The following is a 21,470-nucleotide window of genomic DNA, read 5'->3' on the forward strand; positions in this document are numbered from 1 at the left end:
AAAGAACTTAGAAATAAAGACTTGTCTGACAGCTTCTGTGGAGGCTCTGAAAACTCACTTCTGGCTACTATCACTGGCAGTCTTTCCAAATCTGATGAATACATACATAACCACCATGTGACAGAAGAGGAATCTCTAAGAGTGGAATACAAATAGCTTCAAGGCCACTGGTTGAACACACTTACTACAGACAAAGAAGAAGTCAGAATAAGTTGTTTAAATGAACTTGAAATGTGGAATACATGTTATGTCACTTTTATTTTCAAATACTTGACTGAGTTGGTAAACTCACCTCCTGCAAAGTGAATACATCCTGTTCAGTGCAGTTATTCTTAAGTATTCTGGTTTTGATCGAGAAGTGTTACTACTGATGGTCCCTAGTCCCAAACGTTGATAGTCTCTGAAACAGGCTCTTTCTACTAATTGCTCCATTGTTGACTTCTCTGAAGCTTTTAGGGTACCACCTGTGTGCAGCTCACTGTCATCTGAAACTAACATCAAAAATCTTTGAGTTTGCTATTGAAAAAGCCAGCAATTACACAAAAAAAACCCACGTTACTTTCTGAACTAATTATTAGTTTGTCTTATTGTCAGTGATCAATTACAGGCACTAACAAATAGAAGCTATAGTTTGCAGAAATTGTAAGCAACAAAATAATACTCCAGTCAGGAAACTTAAGTATATCCCAAAGTTACCTACTGCTGTAGTGGTTGGCATGGCTGACACCTCTCTTTTGCTAAAATTCCAGAAAAACTTCTCTCATATATTTATTTGAACTGAACTGAAGGCAGGCATACTTTCTATTAACGGTGTATTTATGCAAGCATGTTAAACTCACAACTGCTATACAAAGATGTACATCAGAAAGAATAATAAAAAATGAGCACATAAATTCATTAAACATGCAAGATAAACTGGATCTCGTAAATTCTTTGAAACTGTCTTCAAAAGATGTAAAAATCTTTCTAAAGCTTGGTTCAAATTAAAAGTGTTTCTGCATCATAATTTCACAGCAGATAAGTGTTGGCTTCTTAATGCTTCAGTTTCAATGTCAATCAGCAGCTTTCTTCAGCTATACACATCAGTTGCACTTTCCAAACCAAAAGAAACTTTAACCATGAAAGATAAAAACCATGCCACAAGTTCAAACTACACTGAAATTCAAGTCAAGCAGGGTCTTTGTACAAAACCTGCCACCTGCCTGTTATCAACACTTCAACTATTTCCAAATATGTCTGAAAGCAGATTTACTGTTCACTGTATGTATTGGTTACTTGCTACCACTTTATCTCAAGCATTAAAGCATGTGCATATGAGGGGAAGTATTTCTTCATGAATCAGGCAACACAAAGTATATAAAGATTTAAACTTAAAACAGTACTTTATAAAACTGGAAATTAAAACTACATTTAAAACCTAAAATTATGATACAATTAGAAGTTTACTGGCAGCAGACAACATTCAGAATTTACAGCAGTAGAACCTAGATACATCTTTTTATTTATCTTAGCATAAAAACTACATAAATATTTTTTTGCTCCAATGGTGCATCGTACAAAAATAACCATTTTCTATTTGACCTAAACAAGGAAGAGTTTAGTGCTATGGATATCTCCCCTTTTTCCTATATTTTCATATTTGTCCTAGTAAGAAAGAAGTCACAAAACATTTACAATTATAAAGTGCACTAAGAGAAACAAAGTAAAGGGGTTTTAGAAATAATTTTATTTTGGGGAACACAGAAGCTTGATATTTAACAATGTTAAATGCTATAACTTACTTAGATAACATGAGTGTGCATTTCTTGATTTTTTTCCTAAATGAATTTTTCTTTCATGAAAGCAGTATATTGTTGATCCGAATTTGCAAAATATCTTTCTGAATGTGTAAAAAAACTAAAGATTATAGGAGCTCATACCAGTGTCTTTAACCTGAAGAGGGAGAGAAAGATTTACTATCTCAAGTTCAAAATGCATTTTTTTAATTTGATTTTGAAAATAAGAGGAATAAATCCTCTGTTTTACTGTTCTTGAGATATGACTGCTTGTAAAAAGCACTTTTTACAGAAGGTCTCCCATTCCATTGAACACACCACTATGATCACCTATAGTATGATAAGATTCTAAACTCTCCAAAAATAAAAATTAGGAGGAAATGTAGGGAAGAAAAGTTCCAGGTGTTAGCAACAGCTTGTAATTAGAGTACTGTTCCCAATTCTGAAAATCAATAAAAGTTATGCGTGAACCAGTTCAAGAGGACCGAGAGAAGAGCAATGAAGATAATCAGAACTCTGTCAAGACTAATGCATAGGAGTGAAAAGAACTACAGATATTTATCATCCAGAAGAGAACAGAGAAAGGAAATATTACAATAGCCCATAAGTACATTAAACAGTGCAATCCAAAGGAAGGCAGTCATCTCTTCTACATGTACATAGTAACAGAATAAGAAATGAAGGATTTAAATTGTGGCAAGTAAATGTTTAGCCCTGAGCATCACAAAGTTGCTTGTTATTCTCCAGCGTTAAGGAGTAAGTTAAGAGGTTAAAGTATTAACTTTAACCATCCTTAATAACTTAACTTTAATACAAATTGTCTAGAATTGTGAAAAAATCATATTTGAAAGCTAAGAAAAAGTTAGATAAACGCATATAAGGATCATAATAAGTATGTTGATCCTGCTTTCCAGCAGAGAGATGGAGATCATTGAAGCTCCTTCCAACACTATCTTTAATGGTTTTTTCTGTAAGACAATGCATCACCTGCTGCAGATAGTGCCCATTTGCTCCCACTTGCTTCATTGTTGTTATAGCTACATAGCTTCCTATACTTCAGTTTCTGAGACTTGCAAACAAATGGTAATTCACAGCAAGCAATATGAAACAAATTTCAGTGATTAAATGGCAATTTTTCTACAGCTATTTGTACTTTGTCTGAACCAAGGACTACTACAGTTGTCAGCTGAGGTGTCAGTGCTGTTGTCAGCTGAGGTGTCAGTGCAGTGTGAACAGAAAAGCAAGCTGTCAGATTTTAATCACCTCACACATACCCAGTCACAACATCTGGAAAGTAGCAGGTAGGAAGCCTCACAATTTATATTTTTCTAAATTTGTCAGGGGAGGAAAAAAAGTGACTGTCATTAATCTTTATGTAACTCCTGTACTCAAGAATGTAGTTGTTTTGTACATATGCAATGAAACAACTCTTACAATTTCTTCATTGCAAAGAGAAGTGTGAATACACAGGCTTAATTATGTTTGGTCTCTCTGAGTGAAGGACAAAAAATCACACCCAGAACAGGCACTGACTGCACAGATCCTTTTGACCTGAAGATTCTGCAACATTAGAACACATGCTAACTCAGCACTTAAGGAAATTCAGTTAAGAATGCATATTTTCAGCAGTATATGAACATTCCATATTTCACAACCTTTTCTTTGTGCATTTTTTCCCACCATATTTATCTGGAATGGAAAAAGAGAATTTATTTTTTTTTTTCTTTCCTGGAATGCTTTTTTTTTTTCTTTTTTTTGAGAGAACAGATCAAGTGCGTTCTCATACTCTGACTTCAGAAAATGTGTATTTATCTGCATGTAAGTCACTTAAGTCACCTCACTGACTAAATATTCAAAAGATAAATTTGGCTTGTTTGATGTTTTGAAGAAATTATTAGTGTGTCATAAACACTTCATTATCGGAAATGCCTTTTTTTTAATTAAAAAAACAAAACAAACAAACAAAAAAAAACCACAAAGAATGGTATGACAAAACAATACCTGTTTATGTACAGGAGAATCTGGTTCCCTCTAGTGGTTTATTATAAATTAGCACTGGTCCAGATAAGGGTATACTGACAGCAGCACATGGTAGGAAAAGAAGTGTTTGGAAGAAAGTCAAACTCCACACGAGCACATGAACTACACAAAGAGTCCAAATCACCTTCTACCTTCTGTCTCCAAACCCTTTCAATGGAAGTTTGGAAAAACGGTATTTGCAGTAATTTGCAGACTTCTGCTGCCTTCAGATATAATTTGCAATTTTCACAAATTCAAAATTTGCCTATAGTATTGTCTGTTTCTTGAATCTCACTAAATTCTGCTTTCTCAGTATAGACTAATTGCTGATGTCAGGCTTTCTAAAGATATTATATGAAGATAGCATGGTAATTAATACAAATAATAAATTTATTATACTTTACTACTTTTGCCCTGTACGTCTGGTCATCACAAACAAAAACACTTTAAGAATGTATGTTTTTGCAACCTTTCTTTCTCCTGTCTAGGAAGACCTCACAATTTCTTCTTCTAGGTAAGACGTATAAACAAAAATGGATAATACTTTATTATTACCAGAAACATCATCATCTTCATTCCAGCCTGGACGATTCCCTCTTTCTTCCACTATTGTGCCCGTCTTCTTCTTTAATAAATACTGGCGACCAATTGTCATCTTCCCAGCACGTTTTGCTCCTTTCACAATACTTTTTGAGAAGGTACTATAAATTCATAGCAATAAAAATATTTCAAAAGATGGATATAATTCTCCACAATAGCACCTACAGATTTTTAGGATAAATGTGCTTACCCATATAAAAAACATTTTGTATTTTCTCATTTAACAACAAAATCATAACCACCAGAAATATGACTTCCTATATTAATTTTTTAATGCTAATTTTATTACTTCGAGAGTAATTTTACCTATTATATATATAACATAATGAATAAGCAGTCATAATCTTCCTTTAGGCATTTGTACTTTGCTAGCAATGTAACAAATCTATGAAGTTGGCAGAATGAAGGCAGGAAAGGCAGATATTAACCTTAAAGTTTTAAGATTCCATGACTACCTTGGAATTCTACTTCCCCATGTCAACAATGCAATAATCAAGAAAGAATCACTGAAACTACCACTCTGGAATTGCATAAGAATCTATCTAGTCTAGTAAAAACTAATGTGCAACATAGAATTCAAAAGAGGACCCAAAGCTGAAAATCTCAATTAAAGTACACAAGGACAACTGAACAGACTATACTAAAGAGTAAAATGAATTCTAGCCCACATTAGGTTACTAACCTAAAATGTAATACACAAGAAATCTGTTTCTATGTTGGCATAGTTTGCATAGCTGAAAATGTTATTTATATTGTGCATGTTTCAAAATGTAATGAGATACTTGTTTAAATTTACTGCAGCAAGAAGTTTGGATAAACAGTATGTTCTTATATACACATTTATTTCATATCAATCTACCTTGTTTTCAGTAAAGGTAAAAATACAGAGAATAGCAATCAGTTATTTTGGTTTTCTTGAGAACTGATTAAATGATCTGGAGATCTGAAAATACGTCTGACTGATGTATTTGACTAGTAGTAAACAAAAAGAGTGACAGAAGAATGACTATACCGGAATGAAGTGTTCTTTTCTTTTTGCTTTGGTAAAATTATCTGTGGTGCTGTTTGCCCAGCTGCAAATGCAAAAGTGCTGAAGATAGATTGAGGATAGCGGAACTTCATTAGCTGTTTCTTAAATATTTCCACCACTTCAGGACTTACTTCTTCATCAAATGCTACTTTAATTAGCTGCATATAAAGACAGGACATGTTAGAAACTAAAAAAAAATTAAATATGATAAAATAAATTAAAAGATCCTAATATATATTAACAAAACCCACATACTTAGGCAGTACTATGCCCATCAGAAAATACAAATACATGTACGCATATCCTATTGATTTTGAGGGATATCATACAGCTCATTCTTTTTTGTTGTTGTTGTTGTTATTTACTTTTTGCATTTATGTTGTAACACTAAGGTATTTTCACTATGAAGCATCTGGAATTCTCATAATACCAAACACAGAAATATTTTAAGTGGTTGTGCTGGCGCTATGATGTCTACAACAGTTAAAGTGCTAGTCACATGGGATAGCTCAGGTTGGAAATATTCTGTCAGCTCTACTATATATCAGAAAGTAAAGTTGGCAATGTACTCTCATCAAATCAACAAATTCAGCATTCATATGTCACAAGCATTAAACTTCCATTATTTAGTGATCCTAATTTTTACCTCACCTTCCAAAGTCTAGAAAACTGCTAATAATAAAGCGTAATAGTGAAATCTGATCTTTGGAAAGGAACTAACCTCCTGCTATTCAACACTGATTCATTCATCCTGTTAGAAATGTTTTTTAAAAACTTCTCATTTATTTATTATTTAAATTTTCTTATTTAATTTTTCTTATTTTTCTTTAAATCACACTCCATCATTCTCAGCCAAAAGTATGACAGTCAAATCTTCAGGGAAAAAGAATTTAAAAAAATAAGGCAGAGATAAAATAGGGAATCCATAAAACGGCTCAAAAGAACTTTAAGAATGTGCAAAAAGCAAACAAAGAAATATCCTTGAGCTTTATCTTTGATTGCATAGCTACACATGCTTTGAAGTTTGCTTGTCATCTTGAAGGTGGATTTCATTATTTTTTTTATTTCACTTGTTTTGTAATTACTTTCCAAAATATTAATAACTGTTGTTCTATGATCTCTTTGAAATAATTTTTAAAAGCTATACTGATACAAAGTTTTGAAGATATGAAATAGCATGACTACAGCCAAAACATTCTGAACATCCTAATTAATAAACAAAGATGGGGGATGGGTCGCTGCTATCTTATACTGTATCAAATGCTAGCTGTTACAAAGGGAACAGAAAGAAAACTGTTTTCATTTTCATAACCTAACACAGCACTATGCTAAACAAAAGCAGATATGATGTTTGACCAGAATCCAGCACTAAAAACATTGAGCTATGTCTGCATTTAGCACATCATTGAAGTATGCTAATTATCCTGGTAAAATATTTCTGGAAAAAAAAGTTTTCATGAAGTCCTCTCAGAAAGTCCACAGGAACAACTTTTTTTTTGTTGTTGTTGTTTTCCTTATTTGTATTCTTAATCTTGTCCTTTTGACTGGGATATTTAAGGATGATCAGTTATATAATGTCCACTTTGTAAGCAACTACTAAACTGTTGATAATCTATTTTATTTTCAGATTTTAAAGAGTTATTGTTCTCAGTGAAAGTTTATTTCTGCAGTCACCCACCCCAACAGAGTATTTCTTGACTTAAGCACTGAAGTCTACTTTCAGTCTGTGATATAAATTCTTTGCCTTCAACTTCCCATCTCCTAGGATTTAACCACAGATTAGATTACCACCAATAAGGAACATTTGGAAGCTTCAGAGAAGTTATGATTCCCAATTCTTTGAAGTCCCATCTCTGTCAACTGCCCTGCACTAAATGCCTCTGCTGAACACACCGAAATAGCCTTTTACTGAATCCAAAATAGAAAGGTGAGAAAAGCAGAGAAAGAAACATGAAAACAGTAATGCTGTATCAACTGGGCCAAAAAAAAGTGAGAGTTTCTACAAAAGGAGTCCATATTCTGTATTGACTTGACATGGCAGGAAACTGAACTCTTCCCAGGTATCAGGACAAACTGCTGCTCAAAAGTATTCTGAGCATTCTGGGTTACATAAGTTTTACAAAATTTCCTTTTACCTGAAAGGTAGCTGAAGTGATCTGCATTCCTTCTTGCATACTCTGCTGCAACTGGTTTTGTATAGTGATTTTCTTCTCCTTCGTAACAGATGCAATAGGAAAGCTCCGGATCACCACCTGCTCTCCCACTGAGGACCACAGAATGTTGTTTATAGATACTTGTTAGATTACAGAATCAGTTTTGTTTTGGTCACACTGTACTTTGAACAGTTAGGAATGGCCAAGTACAAAGCAATAGGAAAAACAGCAGTACAGAATTAATTTCAGGCAAAAGACCTAAAAAGTTGAGAATTCAAGTATTATCCATAATCTTTTTTTTTTCTGCTTAATTTGTCATAGATGGAAAAATATCTGAGTCTTCCTACATATTGGAAATGTACCCCTACAATCTAGGTTGGAAAGGGGTGAAGAAACAGTTTCAAACTTACTCCATTTTTGTATTGCATTATGCACCTTATAAACAACGAACGTTGAATCCTAATTTCTTTACATATGACTGTGAACTTTCCAAAACAAACTTGTACTTCTGAAAGACAATTTAATTTAATGGCAAGTGTCAAAGTATAAAAATCTATCATTCAGAAGAGCAATTTCCATTAGATATTAAAAGCAACAGTTAATTTATTAATACTAATTGAAAGGCGAATACTAACTTATGAATGTTTTTCATTTTACACAATTCCAGTGTCTGAAAAAAATGGTTTATTGGAAAGCTAGGAGTAGTGGAAACCACTATATGAACATCAATATAGGAAAATATGTAAGAGTATAGTATATATGTTGCCTCATTTGAAGAAATCCAGTTAAGTTAAATACAAAATAAAGAGCAATCATTGTCAAAGCTAGTGATGAAAACCTATAATAAAAGATCATTCCAATGTGATCAACGTGAAAAATTATACTTAGAGGTATATCCATTTTGATGCCGATGCTTGAATAGATAGGCCAACTCAAAATCTTGCCTATCTGAAGTACTACAGTTATTGTTTATTTTTTCTTACCCAGCTGATCATGAGGAGTGCCTTTGAATATAATTCGGTAGGTGGTAAGGAACAAAGCTCCTTCAGCAGGGAGGATGTGAGGACCTCCAAGCAGTCCTCCTGTAGCTTCCTCTCTGCCATCAGGATCCAGTAGCACACGGAGTCCTTCACAAACAAATTCTTCTCCTGGCAGTAAAGCTGGTCGTAGAATTTTGGGCTGATGCAAATAAATTAGCGTAAGTGTAATAGGGATACCAGTGTTATAGCTCAGCCTAGTTATATTTGGCATAAAAAGATTCAAAACAAAATTGTTATGAGACTGATTCCACAGAAGGGAGATGGTGTTTGGACTCAACTAAGAGAAATGGGTCTCAAAAAGCAGAGGGTATGCAACAGCTTGTTTATGATCAGAAGTCTGGCTCTTCTGGTTTTGTAAGTTCATGTTTCAGGAGACCAAAGCCAAGTGCTATTTATCATTGGTGGAAAATTTCTAACAATGTTTTGATGTTTCCTCCTAACATTATGAGGGGGAAAAAAATGCCTGAATTGCATGATCCTAATACTTGTAAGGAATACAAACATGTTTCATAATACTTGCCTTCTGTATTGGTGGAAGCCTTCTACTCTCACGATGGACAGCCTCCAGGGTCTCTATGTGCATTGCTACAATGCCTGGAAATCAGTAATACCATAAATGAAGTCTGGCATAATATGAAAGAGAAAGTTGCAATCTAATTAGAACTCTGATACTCTGAAACTCTCAAATTTAATCATCAAGGGAATAGTTAGTTGAAATTCAACAGCAATTACAGTCTGTAAAGGAAATCTGATCTTCTATCCCCACTGAAATTAACTGAAAGGAAAATGTGCATTACTCTCATTAGAAAAGAAGAATAATGAAAGACTACAAATGCATATTTTTTGTCACAATTATTACCTGGTATCATGCAGTGAAGACCCTTGATGTGATCCTGTGTAACTCCGCTCTCTGTGCAAACCTTGTCAATAAATCTGGTGATGAAGCGTACAACTGCATTTGCCACATCATTGTTCTCAGAGTCCTCAAACCCACTTTCAGTGTCATAGCTCTCTGCAACACTGCCTGCAATACTTTGGAGATAAATAGAAGATATTTCAAGTGTGCAAAAAAGAAGCTGGTGAAACACACATGATACCTGCCTAGACACATGAAAGCTGTATCTTTTTCTAGTAAAAAAACATAAACCACTTGCTGAAAACATATGCTCCTACCACAACTACACTGTATTCCCAGTATCATTAACGGTGTCAGAATTGCTTGATGACACAGAACATTTTCTCCATGAATTCAATAGTGAAGACCAGCCCGTAAGAGAAAAACAGATCAGCTGCTTGGAAATAATCTCTATGTCTTCTCAAAAAGTTAATTACATTATTTACAACCCATGCTAAATACAGAAGAATTAATTAAATGAATATTATAATTGCAGAGTAAAGTATTTAAAAACAAAAAGACTATTAAAAAGTATTTTGTGCATCAGGTATAAAATACAATCAAGTCAGTGGGAGATGTATTTCAAACATCTGAAAAGGCTTCCCGTAACAACATTAAAAGCCAGATTCATACATTGTATTATATGCTGCAACTCTTCTACTGAACATATCTCAATGACTGAATTTAGAGGTGCTTAGTCAGCAGACAGTGGAGTTCAATACACATAACCTATTTGCTTGATGCCAACGTCCTCATATAGCGTTCTACAATTTTATCATATGAGAATTTTGACTGGTCATAGCTAATAATTAAGACAATAGAGAGGGAGGAAGGCTTGCTATGAAATCTCCTGGATTTGTGTGCTAGGGAAAGGAACTGTCTTTATGCTCCTCCTGCCCCCTTAGTAATCTAACATTTGTCCAAGTGGTATATCGTTTATGCTTTTTTTGACCTCAGTAACTTTATTCCTTGAATGTGTAGCAGCACAGAAATTTTAATTTTAAGGATATTTATATATATATACTTTCTTGAAAAAAAAAACAACACCCTTCAGGAACATAAACTCAAGTTATAGGAAAACTAACGGAGTAAACAGAGTAATTTTGGAGCTGCTGTTTTCTTTCTCTTCATACTCTAGTATTTGTCTTCAATGTTTGCATTACTACATTAAAAAATCTTACTGAAGCAATAAAATTTTCGTGTTCCTTTAAGTGGCAGTAAATTTGTCAATGTGATATTTCATCATTTAAGAGGAACCATGTTAGATTTCCACTCTCCTTAATTAATGATCTTGAAAAGAGAAGATACTGAAAAAAATGATGTTTAGATGAAGTTCTGAAAACTAGTAAATTTTTGAAAGTAGTGTCCCAACATGACTGATTACCAGTGAACTTGTGTACCCACCTGTTTGTGACAATACTATTACTTCCACTCTCCCAGTCACCAGTAGCTGATGCTCTCAATAACTTGTTCTTACTTGTATCCAGTGGTACTAGCAGGTAGACCATGAGGTTAGCAAAATGAATTGCCTGGCTGAAAACTGTACTTTCCTCATTCTGGACTAGTTCCTGCTGAGTTTGTTTATTAAGAGTTGGCCATAATCGCAACTGTTCAGCAGCCAGGTCCATTGCTGTCTTATCGTGGTCCAGACCCACAGAATTTTTCTCCTAAAAGACATATAAATACAAATAAATTATAATTCTAAAAAACAACTGTTAGTAAAAAAAAAAAAAAAGTTTATTAAAATGTTTATTAAAATGATTTGATTGTTTAAATTATTTATTTATTTAAAAATAAAAAGCAAATAGCTATGGTTAGTAGGGTTTAAGGAGAGTATGATTATAGCAACTCAGGGCTGAAGTAGTTTACTGAAATACACAAGTAGCATTGCCTACTGTAGACAGGTCTAATCTAACATAATTTCTTTCTAGATCTTTTTTTGTGCTGCATAATCTTTTATGTTACTTCCGAGTGGTTTACTGATTTTAATATAGCTGCTTTCCCTAGCTTATCTGCGTAGGTCACATAAGATCAAGCATAAATCAGATTGAGAAACAACATGCAGCTGATTGCTTGATGCAGATGATATCTTCCAAATTCCTAGGATGTCCAGGTGAGGCAAGCTTTTATATAAATAGTTTCCAGACCAGCTGAAAACATTCAAGTCTTTGCATGTTGGAGTCCAACTCTAGCATTTGCTTAGATCAAATTAGGTAGACGATAGGCAGCCAAATTATATTATAGCCTGAGGAAATTAGAATAAAGGAATCCGGAAGCTGGTATTACTGACCTAACAACTGATGTTAAACTATTAGAGGACTAAGTATCCTGTAAACATTTTTCTTCATACTACATAAAGCTCAGCTAATTTAGCATACAAACATAAGTGATGCTTTAAGTAGATGCTTTCTTCTAAGTTTTACTGTTCTTTGAATTTTTCCTTACACAGTGTCAAACTGAAAGGGGCTCCCAGTACACAACCACAGTCCTTTTCTCTTTACTCCTGATATGTCTGACATGCCTTTTCAATTCTTCATTCTAACTACATTTCTGGTAATCTCTCTCTTTATTTTACTGCTTCTCTTTACAGTGCTGTATGTCTTTGGGAAGCATACATTTTTCAGTCACCTATTTGATAGCTCTATTTTCATAAAAGAAGAGAGATTATAAATAGCTTTTTACTATGTGTATGTGCTCCTTAAAAATTCTAATTTTAGTGTGCTGCAAGACTTCCCATTATACTTTCATTTTTGCATTAGAGGCATGCTTTCCTCTTATTGAGAAGGTTTGTGTTCTGGGAGATCTGTCCAATTTTAATAAAGTAAGCAATACCATTCAACAGAAACCAACCTAAGGCTTGATAACAGTCTATTACAGGGACACTGGAACTGCTGCTATCTTAAGCTGTTGATGTAACAGAACTCTTGCTAGTTGTCACATTGTTATATGATAAGTTACTATTATCAGGAAAAAATACACCTTAAATGGTGGAAAAATGACACAAAAAGTGGTGTTACATAAAAATCGTAAGGGCAACATCAAATTATAATGCTTTGCAGATAAGTCCAAATTTTTGTTATTTTTATTGTTAATGAATACTGCCAAAGATCAGTAACTGAGTATCAGTGTGATTATTTTTTTCCACCACTATTAAGTGTGTTAGTGCCCTAAAAAAGCCTTAAGTGTGAAACTGTGAAAATGCTCTTTCTGTACTTCTCTAAGCTGACCTCCTAAAGAATATTTTTTTCAGAAAATTAAGTGCAAACAACATTTTTACATTAAAGATGATATTCAAAAGTACTTTTTTTTTTTCAGAAGTGTATAGGTAAATGTTAAGACATTTTCTTCAATAGCAAAGTTCTTTCTGGCTGAGATTTTCAGGTATTTTTTCATAGGTTTAACTTGGACACTAACTAGTAGCACATCTTCATATGAACATAGATATATATCAGTATCTTTAACAGAGGAAAAATGAGAGAAAAACAGAAAAATTGAGAAACCATAACTTAGCTTTCTATAACTTAGAAGATAATTAAAATGTGAGTAAAAAAATACTATCCTAATATTTAATACATTCTCCTACCTTTTGTCTCAATTGTACTGCATGGTTGTCTTCTTTGGCTGTAAGGTAGAGGGAACGAACTTGATTTTGCACATTGCCATAGAAGGTTGTTTCCCAAAACTGCTGGTTAGTCCAGATAGGATGGTCTTGTACACAGGTATAAGCAAACTGACTAACTCCAGGTGCTAATTTCTGAAAGCAAAAGAAGTGCAAAATAGGCAAAATTCTCCTATTATTTCATTTTTGTTCAAAGGCTGTGACTTGAATATTGAAAATTTTATCAAAGGAGTTGTACACAATTAAATATGCAATATATGCCATCTTTTCTAATGTAATATAGGAAAGAGAAATTATCTCTGGTTTTGCGCCCTTTAAGAAATTAATGTTGTATACAAGTCTAATGCCAGTGCAAGGCATGGCTTTCTTGATTCACTGTAGAAAAATGAGACTCCAGAGGGAGAATTCTGTGATGACAGTATAGAACACTGCTCTAATACAAAATGTTTTCCTTGCCAACAAAATGTACTATTTTTAATATCCTACATCACAGAATTAAGTATTCAAACAGAAGAAGATTCTCATTTCATTTAGAAGTCAGAACTACAGTAATGAAATTTAAAATAACTGTACATGGCAACTGAGTCATTCCAATAGGCTGCATTTGTTGCAGCAGCACAAGATGAGATAAATTGTTCTCTTCATTGCCATCTACTGCGTTGTATGACCCACATCCAGCTCCTGAAAGAGTACTCACTGAATGCATATGTTCCTGGAGTCACAAGGGTCTGGATCCCTATGCTAAGGTCTCAAACAGTATCGACACTCATTACCAGAGCACTGTTTTCTTCAAGTAGGTATATTTATTTAAGTAGCACTAGTCCTTCAGCAAGATGCTTAATATTCTTGATAATCACATACAATGAAAATAAATTTATTTCTGGAACTCCAAATATGAAGCATCAAATCTTCTACCATATGTTCTCACTTTCTGATGAAGTCCACAGAAACTATTGTGTTTTATACTACATATAGCAAAGAAGCACATAATCTAAATATCTACTTATTTCTACAGTAAAACCGAATACGTTACCAGATGCCTCATTTAAAATTTTTCACTGTCAGACTGCTACCTACACCTGAAATGTACACTATATCTAGAAGCAGAATTTTACCTTAATGATTATGTTCTGAAACATTTTACTCTATAAAAATACTACTTGATTGCATATTTACAATTCTACAATCACACACAACAGCCAGCACATATAACAATTCCTCAGTAAGAACTCAAGTGGAACACTAGAAAATTGTTACTGAAAATTTTAAAGTCTGGTTTACAGATTTCTGGTTTTGCAATTCTTTGAACTGTGTTTTCCACACTATGCTCGTCCAAGTACAACATGAACTGAAAGTCCTGATCATGTGCCACTTATTCATTCCCTATTGAAGACAAGTTCCTTTGAAATGGTATGATTGAGGAAATAATTTGTAACACACTACTAAAATTTAGCCAATTGAAATATCTTCTTGCAATTAATCATCAAAAAGTGATAAATATAAATTTTATTTAATAATGTACAAATTTCATCAAAATTTCTTAGTAACCTGTTAAATCCAAATATATGGAAGACGCAAATTATGTTAAAGGTGACTTTGTTTATTATGTATTGAAACATAAGAAAAACTGGTTAGTTTAGGCTCCCAGTTTTCAGTTGTGATGAAGTTTATGGTAGCTCACATGAACTGATAACTGAGCATTTGATTACTGCACAGTAAGAGCTCCCATCTTTGATCTAGCTGTTAAATCACAGACCAGAACAGCTCATGTAATTTCTTCCTCATCACAGAATGGTTGAGGTGGGAAGGGACCTCTGGAGATCATGCGTCCAACCTCCCCTGCCTCAAGCTGGGCCACCCAGAGCAGGTTGCCCAGCTCCCTGTCCAGATGGCTTTTGAAGAAAAAAGAAAAGAAAGAAATAAAAGAAAGTTTAAACTCATAATCCTAGGCCCATAATAACAGTGTTCCAGAAATAAAAATGAAGCAAATGATTTTCACATGGGGATGAATGTGATAGAAAAGCTGAGGGGCTTTTAGATGCTCCTCCCATGCTCATAATTTACAATTATTAATAGCCATGTACAAATCACAATTTTTAGATAGATTCATGTTCAAATATATTGACATAAATCTGTACTGACCAGTTAACTCCTAGGCAACATAAAAATAGCCTGTTTACAAAAGGATGAAGGAAAATCCATCAAAATGCTAAACTATCATAAATATTATCCCTCCTATCACCACAGGTGCTAAAACAAATGGCAAAATCCGATAGTGGCTAGAGCACTGAAGCTAAGTCAGAACTTGCAGTTCCAAGCTCAGCTCTGCCTATTTTGGGGGGCAAAACCACTTAGGATTCTCACCTCGTTTCAGTTAATTTGTGAAAAATCAACATGAATAGAAACCTCAAGAAGCTCATGGTTGCTCCTATGCAGTCAAAATCCTTGAGTAGAAGTTCTCTCAGTACAAATATAAGCAGTCCATGAAGCTTCAAGTGTCTATATTCTCCGTCCCAAGAGTACTTAGCCTAGAATGGAAACTAATTTAATACATCGAATGGGCCCCAATGTTTACTGTTGCATGCAAAAGGATTTCTCTGATTTAAGTAAAACAGTAGTTCAGTGTTTTTCCTCAAGCAATACTACATATATAACATGAATATTCACCTATCTTTCCATAAGACAACTAAAGTATACTGATATTTATGCTCTTTTTCTCTGTCCTGATAATTAATTTCTGCCAGACAGGATGAATGTAGGAGTCAGCAAAAGAATTTCCTACTTATAAGGGAGGATTTAGGGGCTGACAGCTTAAAATACACACCAGTAGAAAATCATAAAAATAGTTCTGAACAGATAAAGTCCTTCATCTAAAGCTGTCTGTATGATAGCCTAAATGACCACTGAGGTGTAAGCTGTAATAAGTTCCAGAAAATGAGTGATCTTCTGCAAAGTACACCGAGATCTTGCAATAGACTAAGAGCACTTAAAGAACAACAAAGAAATCCCCCCTAGCCCACATTACATATGAAAGAGACATCACCCATATCAAGACAATGAATTACATTCTGCAGTCTGTGAAAACACAAGCTAGATTTGGGACTTGCTATGTGTGACTGTATGCAATTTCCCGAAATCAGGAAAGAAATTTGCATTCTTTCCACCTTACTGAGTGGCACAGGACAATACCTGCCTCAATTTTTTTTTTTTTATCTTTTTCCTGACAGTGGATACTTCTGGTTTTGAAAATGATACTTACAGCTCAGTGAAAAATGTGTACCAACTCCCAGGACTCCCAGGCACACCGTGAGGTGCCCCAGCAGCTTCTCTATTACATTATGTTATTTATATTGCTTGTTTCTGGTAAAGAAAAGCATGCTTGGCACTGATCGCTCATCAGTCATTATCTGCCACACAAGCTTAAAGAAGAAAGCAAGTTTGTTCTAGCAAAGCAAAGGATCGAGTTCTTGATTACAAAGTTGAAAAAGAGAGTGAAGGAAAAAAAAAAAAAAAAAAAGTAAAAAACAGAATATGAATGCACCTGCAACTACTCTTTTCTCAAAGGTATTACCTCGGGTTTTACTGCATGCCTCTTAAAGGAGCAAGCTCAATAACACCGAATTGCCAGAAACACTGACCTTCAGAAGTAAACTTAATTTCTGTCTCCAACTTGTAATCTGGGTTAGGGGTTTGGATATTTTTGGTGACAAGATGAAGGAAGAGAGGGGAGAAGGAGGTTGCTGCCGAATAAAAGTGAATAAAACCAAATAAAAGCTTCGTCCTCAACTCCTCAAGGAATCACTGTGCTATGGTTTATCTGCTTGACTTCTGAGAGAAAGCTACCGCCAAGATTAGTGAAATTACCCCCCAAACTTCTCTGCATACCAAAGGGGATCAAAGCACTCCCTCTGTGCTGGGTAATGTTCTCCCTGGTAGTCTGCAAATGTAAGTTTATAGATCAGCCAGGACATAGCAGGACAGAGGGTACTCTAAAGGGTTACTCCCCGTCTTGGAGCAGTTTATGTAGACATTCGATTACCAACCATCACATACCAAGAATAGGTTCCACTTACTGCAGGCAACATGCTGCCACTCTTCAAGGTGACATAAACCAAGCTCTGCATGTGTTCCATGACCCAGTCCTGTATTCACGTGTCTGCTGTGCCCACACAGACACCCGATAAATTCAACGGACTTCCAAGAAGCCCAGAGGATCACACTACAGAAACTGCCCTGAAGAGGTGAGGTTTATCTATGTACTAACTTCATAAAACTTGCATCACATCATGCTTATACCAATATTCACCACAGCATACAAATACTGAAACATACATATGAATACGTACATGCATGTGAATACGTTTTCAAGCCTGACTGAATGCTGCATGGATAGTGTAAGTAAAAAAAAAAATAAAATTAATCTATTCAATAAATGGCTTTCCCGCTTGGTCTAAAATACAAAATTATACCCATATGTATTGTACATACAAATGTGGGCAAAGGTCACACAAACATAAAGTAGTAATTATTATGCTTCCGTTATTATTTTTTTTTTAGTTTTGCTTTTTACTGCTTTGGAAAAAAAAGGACACACAATACTAGATCAAGCATTTCCTCTCACCCCAAACCCTTTCCAACATGAGAGAAAACCCTTTGCCACCTTCTCCCACCGACCTTCAGAAAGTCCCCTGACAGGACTGGTCACAAGATTAATTTAAATTCTAAAATACTTTAAATTGTAAGTACCAACTTACACTGCTAATCTACTGTTATTTCACCAAGAAAAATAAAAGAAAGGCCAACTGACTTTCAATTCAATGCTAACAAATCACAAATGGGTACGCAAAACCAGCAGAGGGCAATAGAATTCTAGAATTTTTGCAAATTTGGGATGTAACTCTGGATGGAGTTTTACTTATTGTATAGATTTTCTGGCAAAGGTGACTTAAACATCTAAATACATATTGTCTTTAATGCCAGATTCATGAAGATCATGTATGCATTACTTGAAGCTATACAGAGTATCTCAAAGATTTCTACACAGATATATAAAGACAGACATGTATGTTAACACAAAATTACATGTAACATTAAATAATACACAGTGAAATACTATTTCATTCTCTTGAAGAGATAAACAGATTTACCAAGTTCTATTATACACAGATCACACTAGGCAAATTAAAATCATCTAGAATGATGGACTTTTAGAAGGTGAAAAAAAAAAAAAAAAAAAAAAAGAGAGAGATGACATTTTCGTTATTCACTTCCAAAATTCCTTGCTAAGACAAAGATTAAAAAAATCCTGTAGTTAGTCCCTCCCACAAATGTGCTAAAGTCACAATATCCTCTTCTTTTCTGTGAAGAAATTCTTCTGGATTTTTTTCCACCTAAAAATAGCTTTGAAAGTAAGATCTGCTCTACCTGCAAAGGCATAAAATCTGTTCTGCAGACATGTATTATGTATCCTTTCAAAAAACAAAGTACACAAATTAGAATATTAAAGGTCAAAGATGATGTTTTGGCATTTGTGATACTGCAAAAACACCCGACCATAATTAAGAAGAATCCCCAGATTCCTATTTTAACTAAAAGAAGTACAATTACTTCTTATAAAAATAATGTACTGAACTATAATCTTTATTTGAAAGTAACTCCTAATGAATGGAATAAAAGCCCTTGATGGGAAAGTGTTTGGAAATACTGAGAGAACTTTGACCATCACCTTAATACTTTCTTCCATGACCACACTCAAATTCATGAGCACCTATCAAGTAACTACATGACCCTATCTCAAAATTCAGTGAAATAATGTTTCTGTGTCACCTCTGGAAAACCTTCAGCCACAGTTAACCTACTGCTGCATGGAAGCAACAACAATTATGACAACTAATACTGTTTTACAGCTTCCTTGCTGTGCCTCAAACAGCCTGGCTTCAAGCAGTACTTCAAGTACTTATTTCAAACTCATATTGTGAACACTTTAGGAGAGGGATCATCATCTTTGTGTTCTTTGGTACAAAAGCAAGACCAGCAGCTCTGGTCTGTGATTAGGACTCCTGGATTTTCCAGTAACACAAATACTACTAAGACAAAGATTTGATAACATTATAAATCATTCTTAATCTATTTTTTGCCTGTCAGCTTGTATACATGCGAAATGACTAATATCTCTGAATGAAGAACTGTTAAATATGATGATATATGGAAAAGCAACTGGTATATTAAGTTCATATTTTAAAATCTAGTTTATATCATAAAAATGCCACATGGTGGTTCTGTTACACTCCAGAAGTCTAGGAACTGACCTCAACCTGAAGGTTAAACACATACTTTTTCTTTACAAAATATGAATTGCCTGTAAGGATTAAAATCCAAAAATACACTTCCAGTCCTGCAAAACGATTATTGTATATCATGCCATTTTACATTTTCCCCTCACATTACTACTCTCCCGCTTTACAAGCCAGACTGTTACATGGAGTTGAAACATACAATCTCTGCTGATATGAAGAAGCATTGTGGCTCTGATAGTAAACTAATAGCAAAATGCAACAATGAGAGCAAATACGTAATTCTTTTGATACTTGTAACTCTATCAGGAGTAACGCAGAAAAGAATTTCTTCACTGCTGTGTGATGTCCTTAGTTATGCTACTACTTATTCTAGAAGAGTTTATGTAAAAGTAGTCAGCACCTGAAGTCTGCCTACAAATAGTTTGTTCTTTGTAGTTCAGTTTATTCCTTAGCATCCAATACGGGTATGCTCTTGCAGTTTTTAAGCTTGTAACAATGGATTTTTTCTTTTAGGTAATTGACATGAGAAATTCTGAGAATGGATAAATAAGAGGAAGAACTACTACTAAAAAGAATGTTACTTAATACAGTTTCAGTCATGAAAACATTTACACAGACTAAGATAGCATCAGAACTGGCAAAATATAGAGATATAAGAAGAAAATTAATGGAAGCAGACAAAGCTTCTTGCCAGGATAATAAAGGAAGTCTTTCAGGATGGGAGTTTTCTAAATTAAAGCCAACAACTCAAGAGTGCAGAATGTTAAAGTGGTTTCATTGCAAGCACATCAGAGTAAGCCAGAAATGACTAGAAGTCATTTAGATCTAAAAATGAAAATCAATCAGTGTAGAAAGCTAACACATTACAAAAAGTCCTTTTAGCTTTATAGAAGGCTAACCAACAAGTACTGCTGTTTATGAGAATTGCCTGGGCCAATTACAGTTAAGTAGAAATGCAAATTAAGAATTAAAACTCACATCAAGTGTAAAATCAAAAACAAAATCAATCCATCAAACAAACAAACCCACAACACCACTAATTTGCTTTTCAAAATCAGCCATCATCAGCTACCTCTATACAATTTCATGGTATTTATACAAATTCCAAGATAAAGATTAATGCATTATTTGGTGAAAGGTAACAGAAGATAATATTAGTACCAAATTTTCCACTGCTTTTCACTGTACATTTGGGCCAATATTCCACTGATTTCATCCAATACTAACCGTAAGATTTGCCTGATAAAGACATAAAAATTGAGCTGATTCTTTAATCAGCTTTTCATCATGTCACTTTGTACCTGATGCTACACGAGAGAGAGCATTTCACATGATGATGCTTCTGTTACATGTAATCATCCTGGAATTGGGTGTCTCTTGGAAAAAAGTCTAAATATTCAAAATATGATAAACTACTCTGAATTTCTCTAGTACTCCCTCTTCGATCTTTAGAGAATGCCCTTATCCCTGTAACTGGCAACCTTCTGACACCTAAGAGGCTCTGGAGTGAAGAGGTCATTTATTTCAGCATTTCAAGGTGGGAAGATTTTCATCCATTATGTCTGTCATAGCTGTTACTGCAACTTTGTAGTTCATTTCAAGCAGGAAAGTATAAACTCAAATTAATTTCCTTTTGTTATTATGCTACGCTGAAGAGCATATATTTGGTGCTATGGAAAAAAATTGGGCTATACATCATTTTTTCCATCAAACATTCCAACTTCATATTTTCTCATTAATTTCAAACTTTTTTCTTAAATTGTGATTTTGTACTACCTTGAAGATTAAAACCAACCAACACTTCCAATAAGCACTAACTTCTCAAAAATGATGCTACCATAATTGCTAAGATGACCTGAATAAATACTTTGTAACATATTGAAAAGCTTTATATAAATGATTCACCAAATTCTGGTAGACTTTTTTAAAAGCCTGAATAAAGCAGACCTCCTATTTTATGTAATTCTATTTCTTTTACAGTAGAGGAAGGCTTAGGTGTATGAAGTACAAACAATAAATGGGCAGACGCGCAAGAACATCCAA

At 34.3% G+C, this 21,470-nt stretch overlaps 1 protein-coding gene across 5 annotated transcripts in view; it reads right to left on the reverse strand.

Annotated features, from left to right (window-relative positions):
• The window catches only part of SBF2 (SET binding factor 2), a 253,227-nt gene that overhangs the window by 46,668 nt on the left and 185,089 nt on the right, over window positions 1-21,470 (reverse strand). For all 5 annotated transcript variants that reach the window (XM_082761347.1, XM_082761346.1, XM_082761349.1 and 2 more), the window contains 9 exons: window positions 13,096-13,266; window positions 10,917-11,179; window positions 9,477-9,649; window positions 9,138-9,211; window positions 8,561-8,756; window positions 7,560-7,687; window positions 5,407-5,582; window positions 4,350-4,495; window positions 293-491 (listed from right to left, as the gene is read on the reverse strand). In XM_082761347.1, the coding sequence (XP_082617473.1) occupies window positions 293-491; window positions 4,350-4,495; window positions 5,407-5,582; window positions 7,560-7,687; window positions 8,561-8,756; window positions 9,138-9,211; window positions 9,477-9,649; window positions 10,917-11,179; window positions 13,096-13,266 (1,526 nt within the window). The remainder of the gene's footprint in view (window positions 1-292; window positions 492-4,349; window positions 4,496-5,406; window positions 5,583-7,559; window positions 7,688-8,560; window positions 8,757-9,137; window positions 9,212-9,476; window positions 9,650-10,916; window positions 11,180-13,095; window positions 13,267-21,470) is intronic.

Source organism: Aythya marila, assembly GCF_965140915.1.
Source record: "Aythya marila genome assembly, chromosome: 5".
Classification (NCBI taxonomy): domain Eukaryota; kingdom Metazoa; phylum Chordata; class Aves; order Anseriformes; family Anatidae; genus Aythya; species Aythya marila.